Raw genomic sequence first — 17,326 nt, 5'->3', positions numbered from 1 at the left:
TGTGTTGTGCGTCATGGCCAGGCTGAGGTGAAGGATAGGTGAGGTGAAGGATAGGTGAGGTGAAGGATAGGTGAGGCCCAAACTAGGCTGCTGATGGCTGAGGAGGTCAACTGCAGCCAGGAGCCATCAAACTCCCAGGACTGCTGGATAGGGACCTCAGATTTATGTGACATGCTGCCTGGAGACGTTAGCATCGCTGGGCCTCCGGTCCCAAACGGAGTGATGGGCCTTCTTACACGACACCAAAGACCATCACATGCACACACACACGCAAGCACACAAACACTTATGCATGTATGCAGGCACGCAAGCACACACACACACAGTCACATACACACACAACGTCACATTACCCAGTCCACCATCACACGGCTAGGGTCGAGAGAGACCCCGTCACCAGGAGTCCGGTGTAGCATGTCCCCCCCAGACTATACAACCTGTCACTCACCCAAAACCCAATACACAATGGCTCGCTGGGCGGACAAGTCATACACACATCATTGGAGAAAATAGAGCGGTTACACAAGCCTTCGCATAGAACATCAGCCTTGGCTTATCCTGACCTGAAACACCACTGTATGGGTTGTTATCAGTCAAGTCAAACTTAAAATTAATTTAGGACATGAAACCTCCAAGTCAAATAAGAGAATATACACTCCTCGAGCCAGTAGGATTTGTGTGAGGAAGTCAACAGAAGAGGGTCTTTTCAAAGGGCCGTGGCCTCCTTTTTTACTTATTGTGAAACTCTCCTTTAAGAGATCCAAGAATTCCCCCGGAATTCTCTGCATCCCCGAATATCCTGCAGTTCCCGCTCCAACATATAAACAGAGACACACACACACACACATAACCCCGTGGAGCTGTCAGGGCGGAATTGATTGATGGCCTTCAGAACCAATCCCAACACAGGTCGGTGAAGATGACACCACCTCTCTCTGCTGTAGTTTCTTACGAATGCCACAGGTCACAGCTTTCAGTCTCCCCAGGGTAGGAAACCAATGCTCCATTCAGTCACAACGCCCAGCCCACACACACACACAACGTGCATCAAGGGATGGATCCATCAGTGGGTTTCTTCCATCAACAACCCTGGGGCAAGGCTTACTTTATCAACCAATGTCCTTCACCAGGACATTTCTTTGAAAATAAACATCAGCGCTTGGCTGCTTGCTTGTATGCTCTCCTGTCTGGGTACAGGCTTGAGTATTAAGGGTTAAAGCAAACATTATCTGGGGAGCGAGAGAGAGAGTGAGCCACGTGAGTCAAGCACGTCAGCGGCCGCCCGTGTCTGCCTTGGGTCCAGTAAGGTGGTGAGTAATCTGGCCCAGGGTCCCTGCCTCGTCTTGCAGTGAGGTCATTACTGCCAGCTGACCCAGAAAGGTCAGACAAACAGGCAGAGCAAGCCCTGGTAAAAACACATCACTTCCACATCCCTCATCATACACAGCATCTCCAATCACAAACACAAACACACCTTTTATTGTCAGCGTTACATGTTGAGAAACACAATGACGATCATTCACATGATCTCACTTCCATTTGTTGTAATAATCTAATTATGGTTAAAAGGGGAAACCATTTCTCCATAGACTCAGACCCAACATGACAGGAAAAGACAGATAATGGCACCAAACCATTTCACAAAGACCCTGACCATTACAAGCCATTGAGTTGCTCACCTCAAATAGATCTAGTGAAGGAGGAGAAGAGGGTGAGGAGGATCCCTGGGAAACCCTCCATAGGATCTGCTACAGATGCTAGATCTTAATTTAACCAGATCCTTACAGCAGGAAAATAATCCTGCAGCAACAGGAAATGTTCATTATTATGTGGACAATAATTAATGGACATGTCATACTGACACATAACGCACCGCGACTTGAACTCCTCTCCTGTTTTTAAGTCCTCATGGTGTTCATGCAGAACATGTCTGCTCTGTTCCCCAACAGCTTGTTGTTTTAAGGCTATGTGATTACATGTCTCTTTGCATATGAGTTGCCACAACACACTATCTTCATTACTGTGAATGTACTGGAGGAGCCAAGAGTCATTCCTGCCCATACTCACATACGGCCCAGCCTGAGATACACACAGGAGCTGTGTGTATGCAATGTGTGTGTGTGTATGTATGTGTAGACTCCTCTCTAGACTGGAGAAATGCAGACTGGACCATGCAGTCCACAGCCACACACAGCCACTCACTCCTGGGTGTATTCCATCAGCCACAATGTGTCCGAGAGGGTCTGATCCCAGTCTGCCTGGCTTTCACTCCTCATCTCTGTCAGCAGGGTCCAGGGTCATGGCTGCTCTTTCCTCTTCTCTCCCCCTGCCCTCGCCCTGCCTGTCCTGCCACCCAGGACACAGACAGCTCAGACTTGTGTGGTCCTCCAGGACAGTACAGGGGCAGTAGGGGATGGAGGATGGAAGAACCAGGTTGAGGGAGGGGACCATCAGGCAGAGTCAGTGTGTGTGGAACCAGAGGGACATTCAGGTCCTTTGGGTGGTGGATCATTCATGATACACACGGGAAACTGTTGAGTGTGAAAAACCCAGCAGTGTTGCAGTTCTTGACACACTCAAACCAGTGCACCTGGCACCTACTACCATACCCCATTCAAAGGCACTTAAATATTTTGTCTTTCCCATTCACCCTCTGAATGACATACGTAGGCAATCCATGTTTCAATTGTCTCAAGGCTTAAAAACCCTTCTTTAACCTGTCTCCTCCCTTTCATCTACACTGATAGAAGTTGATTTAATAAGTGACATCAATAAGGGATCATGGCTTTCATTTACATTTACATTTAAGTCATTTAGCAGACGCTCTTATCCAGAGCGACTTACAAATTGGTGCATTCACCTTATATCCAGTGGAACAGCCGGATATATCCTGGATATATCCGTCTGGAATCACCTGGATTCACCTGTTCGTAATGTTTTGTACACATGTTTATACAGTACACCGTTCTTTGATGGTTTTTTACTGGTTGTTGTTACTTTAAAGGGCTTACAAGCATAACATGAGCCGCTGACATTATTCATGGCGCCGGTACTGTTTATATTTAGGTGCAGGAGCTCCACTATACTTTGAGCTAATATTCTTTAAGAGGAACAGGAGCTCAAGCAGCAGAACATTTTGAGCTCTTGCCCAAGTCAAGTGCTATGTGTGTGTACCCTGTGTGTGTGTGTGTGTACGCTGTGTGTGTGTGTGTGTACGCTGTGTGTGTGTACCCTGTGTGTGTGTACCCTGTGTGTGTCCGCTATAGAGTTGAAGTGGTCTGTAGATGTGTGGCAGCACAACATGGAACTTGAGAAAAGCTTGCCTTACAGAAGCTGCTTGTTCAGGGAGACTGTCAGCAGGCTGATATCATGAACCCACTAGTCGATGACAGCGGGCTGCATGGGCAACATAATCTAGTCCTCAGTGTTGAGTCAACCACTGACCCATCTAGATTCATTAAAGCATCAGTTAATCTGCACAGCCTCAGCCACAGCTACGCCTTGTATTCATGTATTAAATCTATCTCTTCTCTTCTTTATGGTTGTCATGCCATGCAATCTAATGTACTGATGTTTCAGATGGCTAACTAGGCGATCATGGAGGATAAAGTGATCCAGGAGAGGGGGTTGGGTAGAGGAGGAGGGGGTCTATGATGGTTCCAGGGGCCCCTCACCCTGCTCTGAGAGAGATGTGTGTTGGCACCGCACGCCCCCCGGCAGGCAGTGGGCGCGGGGCTTGGAGCAGAAGGGTGAAATGTCACAGACGGAATGCAAATCCAGCCTGACAACTGGTGCAGAAAACATGTTCTCTCTGACTCTTGGAACCTTGCTATTTCACAAAGCCAAACGAACATATCAGCCATGCGGTGCCCCGGGCTCCAATTGGGTTATTTTTAAAAGAGTCCCAAAAAAACAGCCCAGCTAGCATTACATCATCACAGCCCTTTGCTGCTGCTGTTATCCATCTTCTTCAGCTCAGAGCTCCACCTCCCTCCCTCTCTACACACCTGTCTCCCAGGAGGAGCTCTACACACATGGGTTAGGGTTAGATGTAAGTCGGCCATCTGGAGTCTCGTTGTGGTAGAGTTGATAAAACAACTACACACTGACTCCTGTTAGTCATCTCCGATACTGTATGCTCAGATCAGATCCAGCATATTGAGCATCATAACATGCTGTTTGGTTCAACCTCGCCATGATCATTTCCTATCCACGATCTGCAATGCCACGCGTCAGTGGCATCAAAATAAGCTATTTTGTTCAGACGTCCATGTGACCCATGATTTGTGGTTCCACGTACGAACGAACGGTGAGCCTCTCTGCCATGTGTATTTGATTCATATTTCACGGGTTTCTCTCTCAGTACATGATGTCCACTGACGACGACCCGGCCATGGCTAGCCCAGCTCAGTGACGTCACACGGTCACAGGGGCTGAGACATGGTCAAATCAAATCAAATCAAGTTTATTTTATTTTATATAGCCCTTCGTACATCAGCTAATATCTCGAAGTGCTGTACAGAAACCCAGCCTAAAACCCCAAACAGCAAGCAATGCAGGTGTAGAAGCACGGTGGCTAGGAAAAACTCCCTAGAAAGGCCAAAACCTAGGAAGAAACCTAGAGAGGAACCAGGCTATGAGGGGTGGCCAGTCCTCTTCTGGCTGTGCCGGGTGGAGATTATAACAGAACATGGCCAAGATGTTCAAAATGTTCATAAGTGACAAGCATGGTCAAATAATAATCAGAAATAAATGTCAGTTGGCTTTTCATAGCCGATCATTAAGAGTTGAAAACAGCAGGTCTGGGACAGGTAGGGGTTCCATAACCGCAGGCAGAACAGTTGAAACTGGAACAGCAGCAAGGCCAGGTGGACTGGGGACAGCAAGGAGTCATCATGCCCGGTAGTCCTGACGCATGGTCCTAGGGCTCAGGTCCTCCGAGAGAGAGAAAGAAAGAGAGAAGGAGAGAATTAGAGAGAGCATACTTAAATTCACACAGGACACCGGATAAGACAGGAGAAGTACTCCAGATATAACCAACTGACCCTAGGCCCCCGACACATAAACTACTGCAGCATAAATACTGGAGGCTGAGACAGGAGGGGTCAGGAGACACTGTGGCCCCATCCGATGATACCCCCGGACAGGGCCAAACAGGAAGGATATAACCCCACCCACTTTGCCAAAGCACAGCCCCCGCACCACTAGAGGGACACCTTCAACCACCAACTTACAATCCTGAGACAAGGCCGAGTATAGCCCACAAAGATCTCCACCACAGCACAAAACAAGGGTAGACGCCAACCCAGACAGGAAGATCACGTCAGTAACTCAACCCACTCAAGTGACGTACCCCTCCTATGGACGGCATGTAAGAGCACCAGTAAGCCAGTGACTCAGCCCCTGTAATAGGGTTAGAGGCAGAGAATCCCAGTGGAGAGAGGGGAACCGGCCAGGCAGAGACAGCAAGGGCGGTTCGTTGCTCCAGAGCCTTTCCGTTCACCTTCACACTCCTGGGCCAGACTACACTCAATCATATGACCTACTGAAGAGATAAGTCTTCAGTAAAGACTTAAAGGTTGAGACAGAGTCTGCGTCTCTCACATGGGTAGGCAGACCGTTCCATAAAAATGGAGATCTATTGGAGGAAGCCCTGCCTCCAGCTGTTTGCTTAGAAATTCTAGGGACAATTAGGAGGCCTGCGTCTTGTGACCGTAGCATACGTGTAGGTATGTACGGCAGGACCAACTCGGAAAGATAGGTAGGAGCAAGCCCATGTAACGCTTTATAGGTTAACAGTAAAACCTTGAAATCAGCCCTTGCCTTAACAGGAAGCTAGTGTAGGGAAGCTAGCACTGGAGTAATATGATCAAATTTCTTGGTTCTAGTCAGGATTCTAGCAGCCGTATTTAGCACTAACTGAAGTTTATTTAATGCTTTATCCGGGTAGCCGGAAAGTAGAGCATTGCAGTAGTCTAACCTAGAAGTAACAAATGCATGGATTACTTTTTCTGCATCATTTTTGGACAGAAAATTTCAGATTTTTGCAATGTTACGTAGATGGAAAAAAGCTGTCCTTGAAACAGTCTTGATATGTTCGTCAAAAGAGAGATCAGGGTCAAGAGTAACGCCGAGGTCCTTCACAGTTTTATTTGAGACGACTTTACAACCATCAAGATTAATTGTCAGATTTAACAGAAGATCTCTTTGTTTCTTGGGACCTAGAACAAGCATCTCTGTTTTGTCTGAGTTTAAAAGTAGAACGTTTTCAGCCATCCACTTCCTTATGTCTGAAACACAGGCTTCTAGCGAGGGCAATTTTGGGGCTTCACCATGTTTCATTGAAATGTACAGCTGTGTGTCATCTGCATAGCAGTGAAAGTTAACATTATGTTTTCGAATAACATCCCCAAGAGGTAAAATATATAGTGAAAACAATAGTGGTCCTAAAACGGAACCTTGAGGAACACCGAAATGTACAGTTGATTTGTCAGAGGACAAACCATTCACAGAGACAAACTGATATCTTTCCGACAGATAAGATCTAAACCAGGCCAGAACTTGTCCGTGTAGACCAATTTGGGTTTCCAGTCTCTCCAAAAGAATGTGGTGATCGATGGTGTCAAAGGCAGCACTAAGGTCTAGTAGCACGAGGACAGATGCAGAGCCTCGGTCTGACGCCATTAAAAGGTAATTTACCACCTTCACAAGTGCAGTCTCAGTGCTATGATGGGGTCTAAAACCAGACTGCAGCATTTCGTATACATTGTTTGTCTTCAGGAAGGCAGTGAGTTGCTGTGCAACAGCTTTTTCCAAAAAATTTGAGAGGAATGGAAGATTCGATATAGGCCGATAGTTTTTTATATTTTCCGGGTCAAGGTTTGGCTTTTTCAAGAGAGGCTTTATTACTGCCACTTTTAGTGAGTTTGGTACACATCCGGTGGATAGAGAGCCGTTTATTATGTTCAACATAGGAGGGCCAAGCACATGAAGCAGCTCTTTCAGTAGTTTAGTTGGAATAGGATCCAGTATGCAGCTTGAAGGTTTAGAGGCCATGATTATTTTCATCATTGTGTCAAGAGATATAGTACTAAAACACTTAGGCAGAGCTGTGCAGATCCAGGACAGCTAAGCCCTGGAGGAATACGCAGATTTAAAGAGGAGTCCGTAATTTGCTTTCTAATGATCATGATCTTTTCCTCAAAGAAGTTCATGAATTTATTACTGCTGAAGTGAAAGCCATCCTCTCTTAGGGAATGCTGCTTTTTAGTTAGCTTTGCAATAGTATCAAAAATAAATTTTGGATTGTTCTTATTTTCCTCAATTAAGTTGGAAAAGTAGGATGATCGAGCAGCAGTGAGGGCTCTTCGATACTGCACGGTACTGTCTTTCCAAGCTAGTCAGAAGACTTCCTGTTTGGTGTGTCGCCATTTCCGTTCCAATTTTCTGGAAGCTTGCTTCAGAGCTCGGGTATTTTCTGTATACCAGGGAGCTAGTTTCTTATGACAAATGTTTTTCGTTTTTAGGGGCATCTAGGGTATTGCACAAGGTTAAATTGAGTTCCTCAGTTAGGTGGTTAACTGATTTTTGTCCTCTGACGTCCTTGGGTAGGCAGAAGGAGTCTGGAAGGGCATCAAGGAATGTTTGTGTTGTCTGAGAATTTATAGCACGACTTTTGATGCTCCTTGGTTGGGGTCTGAGCAGATTATTTGTTGCGATTGGAAACATAATAAAATGGTGGTCCGATAGTCCAGGATTATGAGGAAAAACATTAAGATCTACAACATTTATTCCATGGGACAAAACTAGGTCCAGAGTATGACTGTGGCAGTGAGTAGGTCCAGAGACATGTTGGACAAAACCCACTGAGTCGATGATGGCTCCGAAAGCCTTTTGGAGTGGGTCTGTGGACTTCTCCATATGAATATTAAAATCACCAAAAATTAGAATATGATCTGCTATGACTACAAGGTCCGATAGGAATTCAGGGAACTCAGAGAGGAACGCTGTATATGGCCCAGGAGGCCTGTAAACAGTAGCTATAAAAAGTGATTGAGTAGGCTGCATAGATTTCATGACTAGAAGCTCAAAAGACGAAAACGTCATATTTTTTTTTTGTAAATTGAAATTTGCTATCGTAAATGTTAGCAACACCTCCTCCTTTGCGGGATGCACGGGGGATATGGTCACTAGTGTAACCAGGAGGTGAGGCCTCATTTAACACAGTAAATTCATCAGGCTTAAGCCATGTTTCAGTCAGGCCAATCACATCAAGATTATGATCAGTGATTAGTGCTCCCTGTCATGTACTGCATGGGGAGTCAGGGCTACTGAGAAAAGGCTCTGCCTACCTGCCAGGTCTAGTGGGTAGATGACTAGCTGTGACGGCAAGGTCATGCCTTCTACAGTCAGACCTGAAAAATTGTTGTCGGCACAACTGGTCCAAGCACACCAAGACAGTCGTGAAGAGGGCACGACTAAACCTATTCCCCCTCAGGAGACTGAAAAAATTTGGCATGAGTTCTCAGATCCTTGAAAGGTTCTACAGCTGCACCATCGAGAGCATTCTAACTGGTTGCATCACTGCCTGGTATGGCAACTGCTCGCCCTCCAACCGCAAGGCACCACAGAGGGTAGTGCGCGCAGCCAAGTACATCACTGGGGCCAAGCTTGCTGCCATCCAGGCCCTCTATACCAGGCGGTGTCAGAGAAAGGCCCTAAAAATTGTTAAAGACTCCAGCCACCCTAGTCATAGACTGTTCTCTCTGCTACCTCACGGCAAGCGGTACCGGAGCGCCAAGTCTAGGTCCAAGAGGCTTCCAAACAGCTTCTACCCCCAAGCCATAAGACTACTGAACAGCTAATCAAATGGCTACACAGACTATTTACTATCCCCCCCCCCCCCCCCGGCTCTGTACCGGTACCCCCTGTATAAAGCCTCTTTATTGTTATTTTACTGCTGCTCTTTAATTATTAGTTAGTTTAATTTCTTCTTTTTCTTTCGGTATTTTTCTTAAAACTGCATTGTTGGTTAAGGGCTTGTAAGTAAGCATTTCACTGTAAAGTCTACACCTGTTGTATTCGGCGCATGTGACAAATAAAATATGATTTGAACTAAGAATCCTCATAGTAAAGAGCACAATTACAACAATAACAAACCACTGAATAGCATTACAGAATATTATTCAGCACATTAGCCCATCCAACCACCTCAGACTGTGATTACAGAAAAATTATTCAACAGCCATCTGCACTCACTAATTTAGTTTAGTTTATTAATTCGACCATTTAAAAAAACAAGCACACATAAAACTTAAAAGCCATACATGCACATGAATAAAATCATTGAGGATACCACACAATAAAGTCTGGGACTTATTTCCATTGTGGTCCTCTTGAGACAAGATGGCTATACAAGATCGAACACAGTATGGCAGTGAAATAATAAAACAAAAACATAAAAGAACATCTATCTCATCATTCCAGTTACATCATAGGGGTTATTCATATGGGCACAGAAGACATCAAACATATTTTTACTTTATTTTTAAAGCTGTCCAGAGAGGACGTTGTTTTTATAGGCAGAGGCAACTCATTCCATTCTGAGGCTCCAGTATACAAGAAAGTACCTTTCCCAGCATTACTCCTGAACCTGTATAAGCACACATCAGCAACACCTGATCTGGTGCTGTGATTGTGTGCATCCCTAACACGAGGAAAGTAATCACTTAAATATCTGGGCGCAGGACCATAAATACTCCTGTAAACCAAACCTAGTCTAATCTGGGACAACCTAGCCTCAACAGGCAGCCAGTTTAGTTCCTGAAAGCAGCTCCTGCCTATGTGAGTACGTGGACTCACCTTCAATACTACCCTGATCAACTTATTCTGGGCTATCTGGAGCTTCCCCTTCATAAATTTAGATAAGCCTCCAAACCAGGAAGTACTAGCATAGTACATAGTAATGTGGCACAAGGCTGTCGTACTACTACCACGACCAACTAATAATAACCAAGGCTGCCAAAAGACACCAAGAACTGCATTATTAAGCCTTTCTATAACAAAGCCAAAAGCTGCCGAGCCAATAGACCACTGGGCATAAACCTCCCAGTCCGCAGACACAAAACAATGCCCTGGCCAGACAGTCAGGACCACAGTGACACCCGTAGCTATCTGAGATGTCTGCACGCATGGCCACAAATAGAAGCTAATTGCTGCTGAGACATCAGCTGAAGCAACAGATTATTTTTAGGGGCTGTTCAGTGGAGTGAGAGATCTGATCCCAGACCAGAGTAGATGAAGGAGAAGGGAGGGAATTGATGGAAATTTGTGGAAGGGGATTTGTCAGGGATCAGGGAGAAGCGGAGTGGGGAACACAGTGGGCCCATGTGCACAGCTGAGACAGCCACACATCGCATCCACATCAGCCTGACATCTGCCTGACTACTCCCTTCAGCTCCAATCACGTCACTGCTCACTAAGTTCCTGTCATCACCGAATTGGGCTGGAATCGCAAAACATCTCCACATGTCCTGCTGCTGTGCCAGTACAAATGAACCCATTTTGACATCAGTGTCTTTGTTCTCTGCATATTTCTCCCAGTAAAATAACCTCATCTGTGCTGTATAAAGCATAGCATTATTATTATATATCTTATCTAGGGCTTCTATTTCTATGTTCTAGAACATGTTCAGTGTTTCCAGCCTTGAGTTATGGCAACAACATCAGGTGATATAATTAAGCAATAAGGCCAGAGGGGGTGTGGTATATGGCCAATATACCACGGCTAAGGGCTGTTCTTATGCACGACGCAACGCAGATTGCCTGGACACAGCCCGTAGCTGTGGTATATTGGTGATATACCACAAACCCGAGGTGCCTTATTGCTTTTATAAACTGGTTACCAACGTAATTCATATTTTTTTGTCATACCCGTGGTATACTTAAGTGATAATGCCCGAGAAGCCGGTGTTTGGAGGATATATTGGCACAGGTGTTGTTAGGCCCAAGACAAAGTCGAGGGCCGGCAAACCGTGCCAATATCATCCAAATAACGGCTTCTCGGGCATTATCTCTTAAGTATACCACGGGTGTGTTACTTATATGAATTTATTCATTCTGTATCTATGGACGCTACCCAGTTGTTCGTTCTAAATGCCATACTGGCTGGCAGCGTTCTTATCCCTTGCTTGCTAGCTAGCCAACTACGACTAACTTACAGCCACGTCAAACGGTGCAGCCAGAATAACAACACTGTAGCTGCATTTGCATAAGCTGTTTTCTAGTGACATTTATTTGGATACATCCATAACAATGAGCTAATGAGGTGCGATTTCACCTAGCATAGAAAATGTGGTCTCTATGTCAGGACACTGTTGTTCAGGAGCTAGCCAATCACTGAAGCTGGAAAGACTGCAAACTAACTGCACTTCGTTTCGTTTGGCCTGTTTTCTATTGATATTTATTTTTATATATCCATAAAAATGATACTGATTCATGATTTCGACTGGCTGAGAAAAGCTGCCTGCCTGTCTGTCTCATCCCGACTCCTGACACGACCATTACTATGCGACAGCTGGAGATATATTGATATTGAAACATTGCTGCAAATGTCAGACAGACAGAAAGGTTTATACAAATCTCCACTGTTGAAAACTAAATGTTAGTCTAAAAGAAATGTGAGAAAATGTCTAAATGCTTTTGATAACAGAGATCAAGTTTATAAATTGCCTGGCTTGGCTGATAAGGTAGTGGATTGCAGTCAGATGGAACAGAGTGAATAGGCATTTTAACATCATAGATTTAGCCGGTGGTAACTTGTGAAATAGACACTGGCTTGAATGCGGTTTTAACCAATCAGCATTCAGGATTAGACCCACCCGTTGTATAAGGTCTGATATACCATGGCTTTCAGCCAATCAGCATTCAGTGCTCAAACCACCTCGTTTATAATTGGATTGTGATCACAGTAGCATTTCGAATTGGATGAGGTACCCATGAGGAGAGATGGTTTCCTGTCATAGCAGATAGCTGTAGTACATGGAGTAGAAGAAAGATGACGTTGCCACATTCTGTCACATGTACATCTGTCAACTCAACTACTCCAAATGGCCCAGAGGCTGAGGCACTACAATGTACACGCTAACTCCACAATCCACACTAGCCTCTAGTCTACAAACATCAGAATCCTCCTAAATTTAACAAAAATTGTTGGCGTAATCAGATTAATTCATGGTGGGTTTTAATTGGTTGCTGTCAAGAAATACCAGGCTTAGGAGATACGTCGTCAGTAGAGATCCATAACTTATCAAAAGCTGATTAAAACGACGCATCCTCCACTCATCTGTGCTAGTGAAGAACACGCATGGAACTGTGTGTGTGTAGTTGACAGGATTGTGGCATTTAATTGTGAATGTGTGTGTGTCGGTGTGAGATGAGAATCATACGCAAAAGACATGGAAGGAACTATGACCCTTTCAAGGTAGGATGACATCTCTGTACCTCACAAGTAGCCTAATGCGGCTACATTTGAACACGCTAGAGGGGTGACTAACTATGGTGTTACCACTATAACATCAGCAGTATATCACACAGGCTTTTTATTGATGCATTGTATTTTACCAGGCAGATCAATTAAAAACCAAATCTTATTAACAATGAAGGCCTGATGTAACATATTTATCTTCAACCATCCATGAGTTCTACTGGAGTAGACTACACGGTGCCAGCTGGTGGTGATCCATGGTAGTGGTACAACCATTACGACTGGGTGAGTAAGATGAATTGTTGCACTCTTGCAGTAGCCTAAGCCATAGAGATCTAACTCTGAGAGGTCCCTCTCCAGCAATGCTCCTCCTGTCTTTTCAGCAGCACTGTAAATGTGAGATGGAGTGACGGCCCAGTGTAATGATGGGTCCTGACAGCTGAACAGAACCGCATAGCCTTGGCTGAGAGCACCCTGTGTTGTGTAACCAGCCCATTGTTACCACTCTGGACAGTCAGCGCCATTAACATTCATAGGAATCAAAATGAGCCAGTCAGCCAGGGCCATGGACAACTGTTGACTCCTTATGTGCAGCAAGCAACAGGGCTGGCGAGATAGGATGAGGGATGTAAACAGAAAGACACATGGGCAAAGAAGGAAGGCTTTGAGCCAGAAAGATAGAGACAACAGCTGAAGATAATTTAGTCAAATTTGTTTTTTTCCTTTACAAATAAAATTATAAATACACAGACAGCACAGTAAAAGGCCCGTAAAGCTGTTCCATTTGAGTTGGACTGTGTGCTCTGCTCAGTTCAGGTTCATTCTGTGTGTGCCCTGTTCGCAACAGAACATCACTGGAGGCAAATGGAGGAACAGCCACTCCAGAGAGGAGAGAATGGAGAAGAGAATAATGAGAGGAGCTTTAGTCTGACTGACCACTGGAAATGGAAACAGATCAGCTGACACAGAACACTGCAGCTTCACACCTTGAAGACTATTTTGGCACATCAGCTATATCTGTTGTCACACCCTCATAAACACTTCTACATTCTAAAACAGAGCTGCGTGTGAGAGAATTATTTTAGGCTCAATCTGTGAAGTCACAGGTTCTGACAAGCATTTCGCTACACTCGCAATAACATCTGCTTTATTGGCATGTGACCAATAAAATGTGATTTGAAGACCAGAGGACCAATCCATAGTTAGAATACCTTATTCACAGTTCAGCCAAATAAGATTCATTGGCCCAAATGTATGTATGAACCCAGTGGGTATGTAAAGTGTGTGGAATGGCTGTATTACCTCTGTGTAAATGAATATTTACTGTGTGGGAATGTGTGTGTAATAGCATAATGAGTAGAGGTTCACTTCATATGGAACAAACACCCAGGGCATCCCCAGTGGCCCACTGCCCTGCTGTTACCTCTATCATCCAGGACATTCACATGACTGAATAGTTCCCAGGTGCTTTCAGAGGGGAGCTCCCTCTCCCTGTGATGTCAGTGTGGACTGTTGACGTTCTTTCCACACTAATCAGATGGAATGATTTATTCATAATCATGATAGCATAGTAAACATTGAAAGCACTGACAGTTAAACCCAAGGCCTCTCGCACAGCATGCACATACCCAACCCCAGTGTTCGCGTCACACAGACACTAAAACATTCTTATTTTTTAATCCTTTAAATATATTTTAATATAAAACAAGCCCACATATGATGAATCGACCATGTTGAGAACTGCCCCTCCCTCCCCTGTTCTGTAGTCCTGTGTTGAGTTGGAGATAGAGCCTCAGCTGGGAAGGGCCTTTATGCACTGGCCTCTTTTCTTAACTGTTCACATTCTCTTTCACGGACATAGAAGTAACTGTTCTGGAGCCGGAGGGAGACAACTTCACAAAGCAAATGAACAACCAACCTCCAAGACAAACAAAAAAAGATTTCTTAAAAAAAAGGAATAAAAACAGAATAGTCTGAGTGGAGGAGTAGGTTCTGGAGGCTGAGGGGATCTGGAGCTCTGTATACTGGAGGCACTTTGGCACAGAGCCAAGGCCCCAAGTAAGGCCCCACACAGGAGGGTGAGGGACAGACAGCATGCAGCACCACACTACCAACCAACACAGAGATACAGGAATGATCATGGCACAGAGAGAGAGAGAGAGGAGAGATTGAGAGCACCTGACAAACATGTGGAAGAAAAGGCCAGCCTCCCCATTATCATCACGTTTTGGAGAAGAAAATCAGAAAAGCGTTTGAGGAGGCGACAACGCCACAGTGGAGAGACTGGGAGAACAGGAGGAGGAAGGGGGTAGAGGGAGGCTGATGGACTGGACAGAGGAAGAAGACAACCAGCTGACAGAAAGCTATACATCACATACACAGGACTTCTGTTCCTTTCTTTCAGAAGAGTAGAGGGGGAAGGTTACACAGGGGAGGGTTCACTACAGTCCCAGAGGAAAACCGGTGCAGGTTAAGTATCAGGTAGGGTGTGGCCCGCAGGCAGATGAGTTCCGGTCCTGCTCCAGTTAGTTTCCCCCAGCCTGGACGCTCCCTCCCTCCCTCCCTCCGCTCTAGTCTGCTGTGTCTTCCCTCCCTGCCCCTCACAGGTAGAGCTCCTTGGCTCTGATATGCGACAGCTTGTCTCTCAGCATGCGGAAGGAGGGCCGCAGCCCCACGTCCAGGGTCCAGCACTGCTTCATGACGTCGTAAACCACCACCGGGCAGCCGTCGGGGGCGTCCATCTTGTAACCCTTCTCCACCCGCGGCACCACCTCCTTCAGGGGCTGAGGAGCAGAGAGGAGGGCGTTATCAACTCTACCACATACTTTACTAGTACGTTCTAACATCCTTCCCTGTCTGAACAGTGGCGTCAACCTATCTGCCTGTGCACAAGCTTCACAGATATTAAATTATATGAAATACATCACTCATCAAGATAGACATTTTTTCCTTGCATTGGAGAAGGCAATACAGATAAAGCTGCTGCCCCCTGCTGGAGTCACCTCACAATGTCATACTTACAATTCTGGGGTAAGGCACACGCCCAAAGGAGTAGATCTCCCATAGCAGGATACCATAACTCCACACGTCTGACTTAGTGGAGAACCTCTGTGGAGGGAGCAGAAAGAGGTCAACTACACAAGACACCACAGACACAAAGACAGAGCTTAGGCTACACTATTTAAACATCCTCCCATCTACACTCCCTCCCTTCTTCGTCCAATCCCCTCTTTTACAACCCTCACCTTCTCTCGCAGGGCTTCGGGGGAGGTCCATTTGACGGGCAGTTTGGCAGTGTCCTGTGTGGACGAGGCCTCCTTGGTCAGACCAAAGTCGCTGACCTTGGCGATGTTGTCGTCAGACACCAGCACGTTCCGGGCCGCCAGGTCTCTGTGCACAAAGTTATTGGCCTCCAGGTATTCCATGGCTTCACATACGTCACTGCACAGCAGATGTGAGAGAGAGATAAAGAGAAACAATGGGATCACACAGCCAAGAAAAAAATAACTCATTTCATTGTAGATAAGTGATACCAATAGCCATTTAAAATACTTTGGTTTCTGGCATCCTCTCCAGGGAAATCACATTATAATTGAATAAAGAAATCCAATACTGCAGAACTTCCTGAGGATGACTTACAGTGAGAATTTGAGTAAACAGTCTCCTCCCAGCACGGTCCGTCCTCGAGAACGAAGGTAGTCCACTAGACTGCCCTGTGGTGGGGGGAGAGAGGGATGGCTGTCAAACTGGGAAGTAGGAACAGACCCCATCATAAAGGGACAGTGGACTCCAGCCCACGGCCTAGATAGAGTAGTCCATGGTCCAGCAATAGACTAGACTGAAGTACCTTGGCCATGTACTCTGTGACGATGTAGAGACTGCCCCTCTCCTCTACGATCACCCCCAGCAGCTGAACCAGGTTGTTGTGCCTCAATTGCCTGCAGGGAAGAGAGAGGGTTTTTAGTGACATAGCAACACACTAAGGTATACAGACACAAAAACACAGTCATAAGGTTTTAGAGAAAGTGGGTAAGACCATAAAAACAGAATGGTTGAGACTTACGTCATGACGGAGGCCTCAGCGATGAACGCCTGGGCCGTGGCGTCGTGTTTGATGCACTTCACTGCCACCTTGGTCCCTCTGTAGTCCCCCACCATCACATCTGAACAGATACATAGAGATGTAACACTGGACAACGACACACAGACCTCACACAGGGATGGAAAGAGACGCTTCTTTATCAGCACTGGTCTCAGTTAGGGTCTTTACCTCCAAACTCCCCTTTGCCAATGGTCTGGATGAGCTTGAGTTCCTTTCTGTTCAAGGCCCAGCCGCCTGTGTGTGGGGGGGGGGGGAAAGAGAGAGAGAGTGAGAGAGAAAGAGAGCGAGATATAGAAAGTCAGACTCAGGTTCCAGCAGAACTAATGAAACATCATCCTTCCCCAGACAGAGCAAAGCACAAGGTTAAAGACTTACTGCTAATTCAAGTGATTAAGCCCAGGTTTCCTGTACTACAGAAGATGAAGACAGACTGAGTCACTGTGTATTCTTACAGACCAAGAGTGACTCAGAGAACAGAAACACAAGGTTAGTAAAGTGTTCTTACTCCTGGAGAATTCATCCTGGGCAGCCACCGTTCCCTCCATCAGCTTTGGCTTGATGAGTCTGGTACAGAGGCCGTCGGCGTCTTTAGTGTAGTGCTGAATGGAGATAGGCGAGAGAGAACATGGTGAGTTGGATAGTGTGTATATTAACAGGTTCTATAGTCACACTGAGGAGGTAGAACTGCATGTCAACCATGTGTCAAAGACCAGACAACAAAGAGCGGGACTCAAGAAGGG

At 45.8% G+C, this 17,326-nt stretch overlaps 1 protein-coding gene across 1 annotated transcript in view; it reads right to left on the bottom strand.

Annotated features, from left to right (window-relative positions):
* Positions 1-14,017: 14,017 nt before the first annotated feature.
* Positions 14,018-17,326, bottom strand: part of LOC129854434 (tyrosine-protein kinase CSK) — a 35,675-nt gene continuing 32,366 nt past the window's right edge. Inside the window, exons 6-13 of the mRNA XM_055921479.1 lie at positions 17,092-17,185; positions 16,755-16,820; positions 16,548-16,647; positions 16,332-16,422; positions 16,124-16,197; positions 15,730-15,925; positions 15,506-15,592; positions 14,018-15,267 (exon numbers count right to left, since the gene is read on the bottom strand). Of these exons, the coding sequence (XP_055777454.1) occupies positions 15,085-15,267; positions 15,506-15,592; positions 15,730-15,925; positions 16,124-16,197; positions 16,332-16,422; positions 16,548-16,647; positions 16,755-16,820; positions 17,092-17,185 (891 nt within the window). The 3' untranslated portion in view covers positions 14,018-15,084. The remainder of the gene's footprint in view (positions 15,268-15,505; positions 15,593-15,729; positions 15,926-16,123; positions 16,198-16,331; positions 16,423-16,547; positions 16,648-16,754; positions 16,821-17,091; positions 17,186-17,326) is intronic.

Source organism: Salvelinus fontinalis, chromosome 4 (genome assembly GCF_029448725.1).
Source record: "Salvelinus fontinalis isolate EN_2023a chromosome 4, ASM2944872v1, whole genome shotgun sequence".
NCBI lineage: Eukaryota > Metazoa > Chordata > Actinopteri > Salmoniformes > Salmonidae > Salvelinus > Salvelinus fontinalis.
Note: the sequence above shows the minus strand (reverse complement) of the source record. Positions and strands in the feature narration are given on the sequence as shown.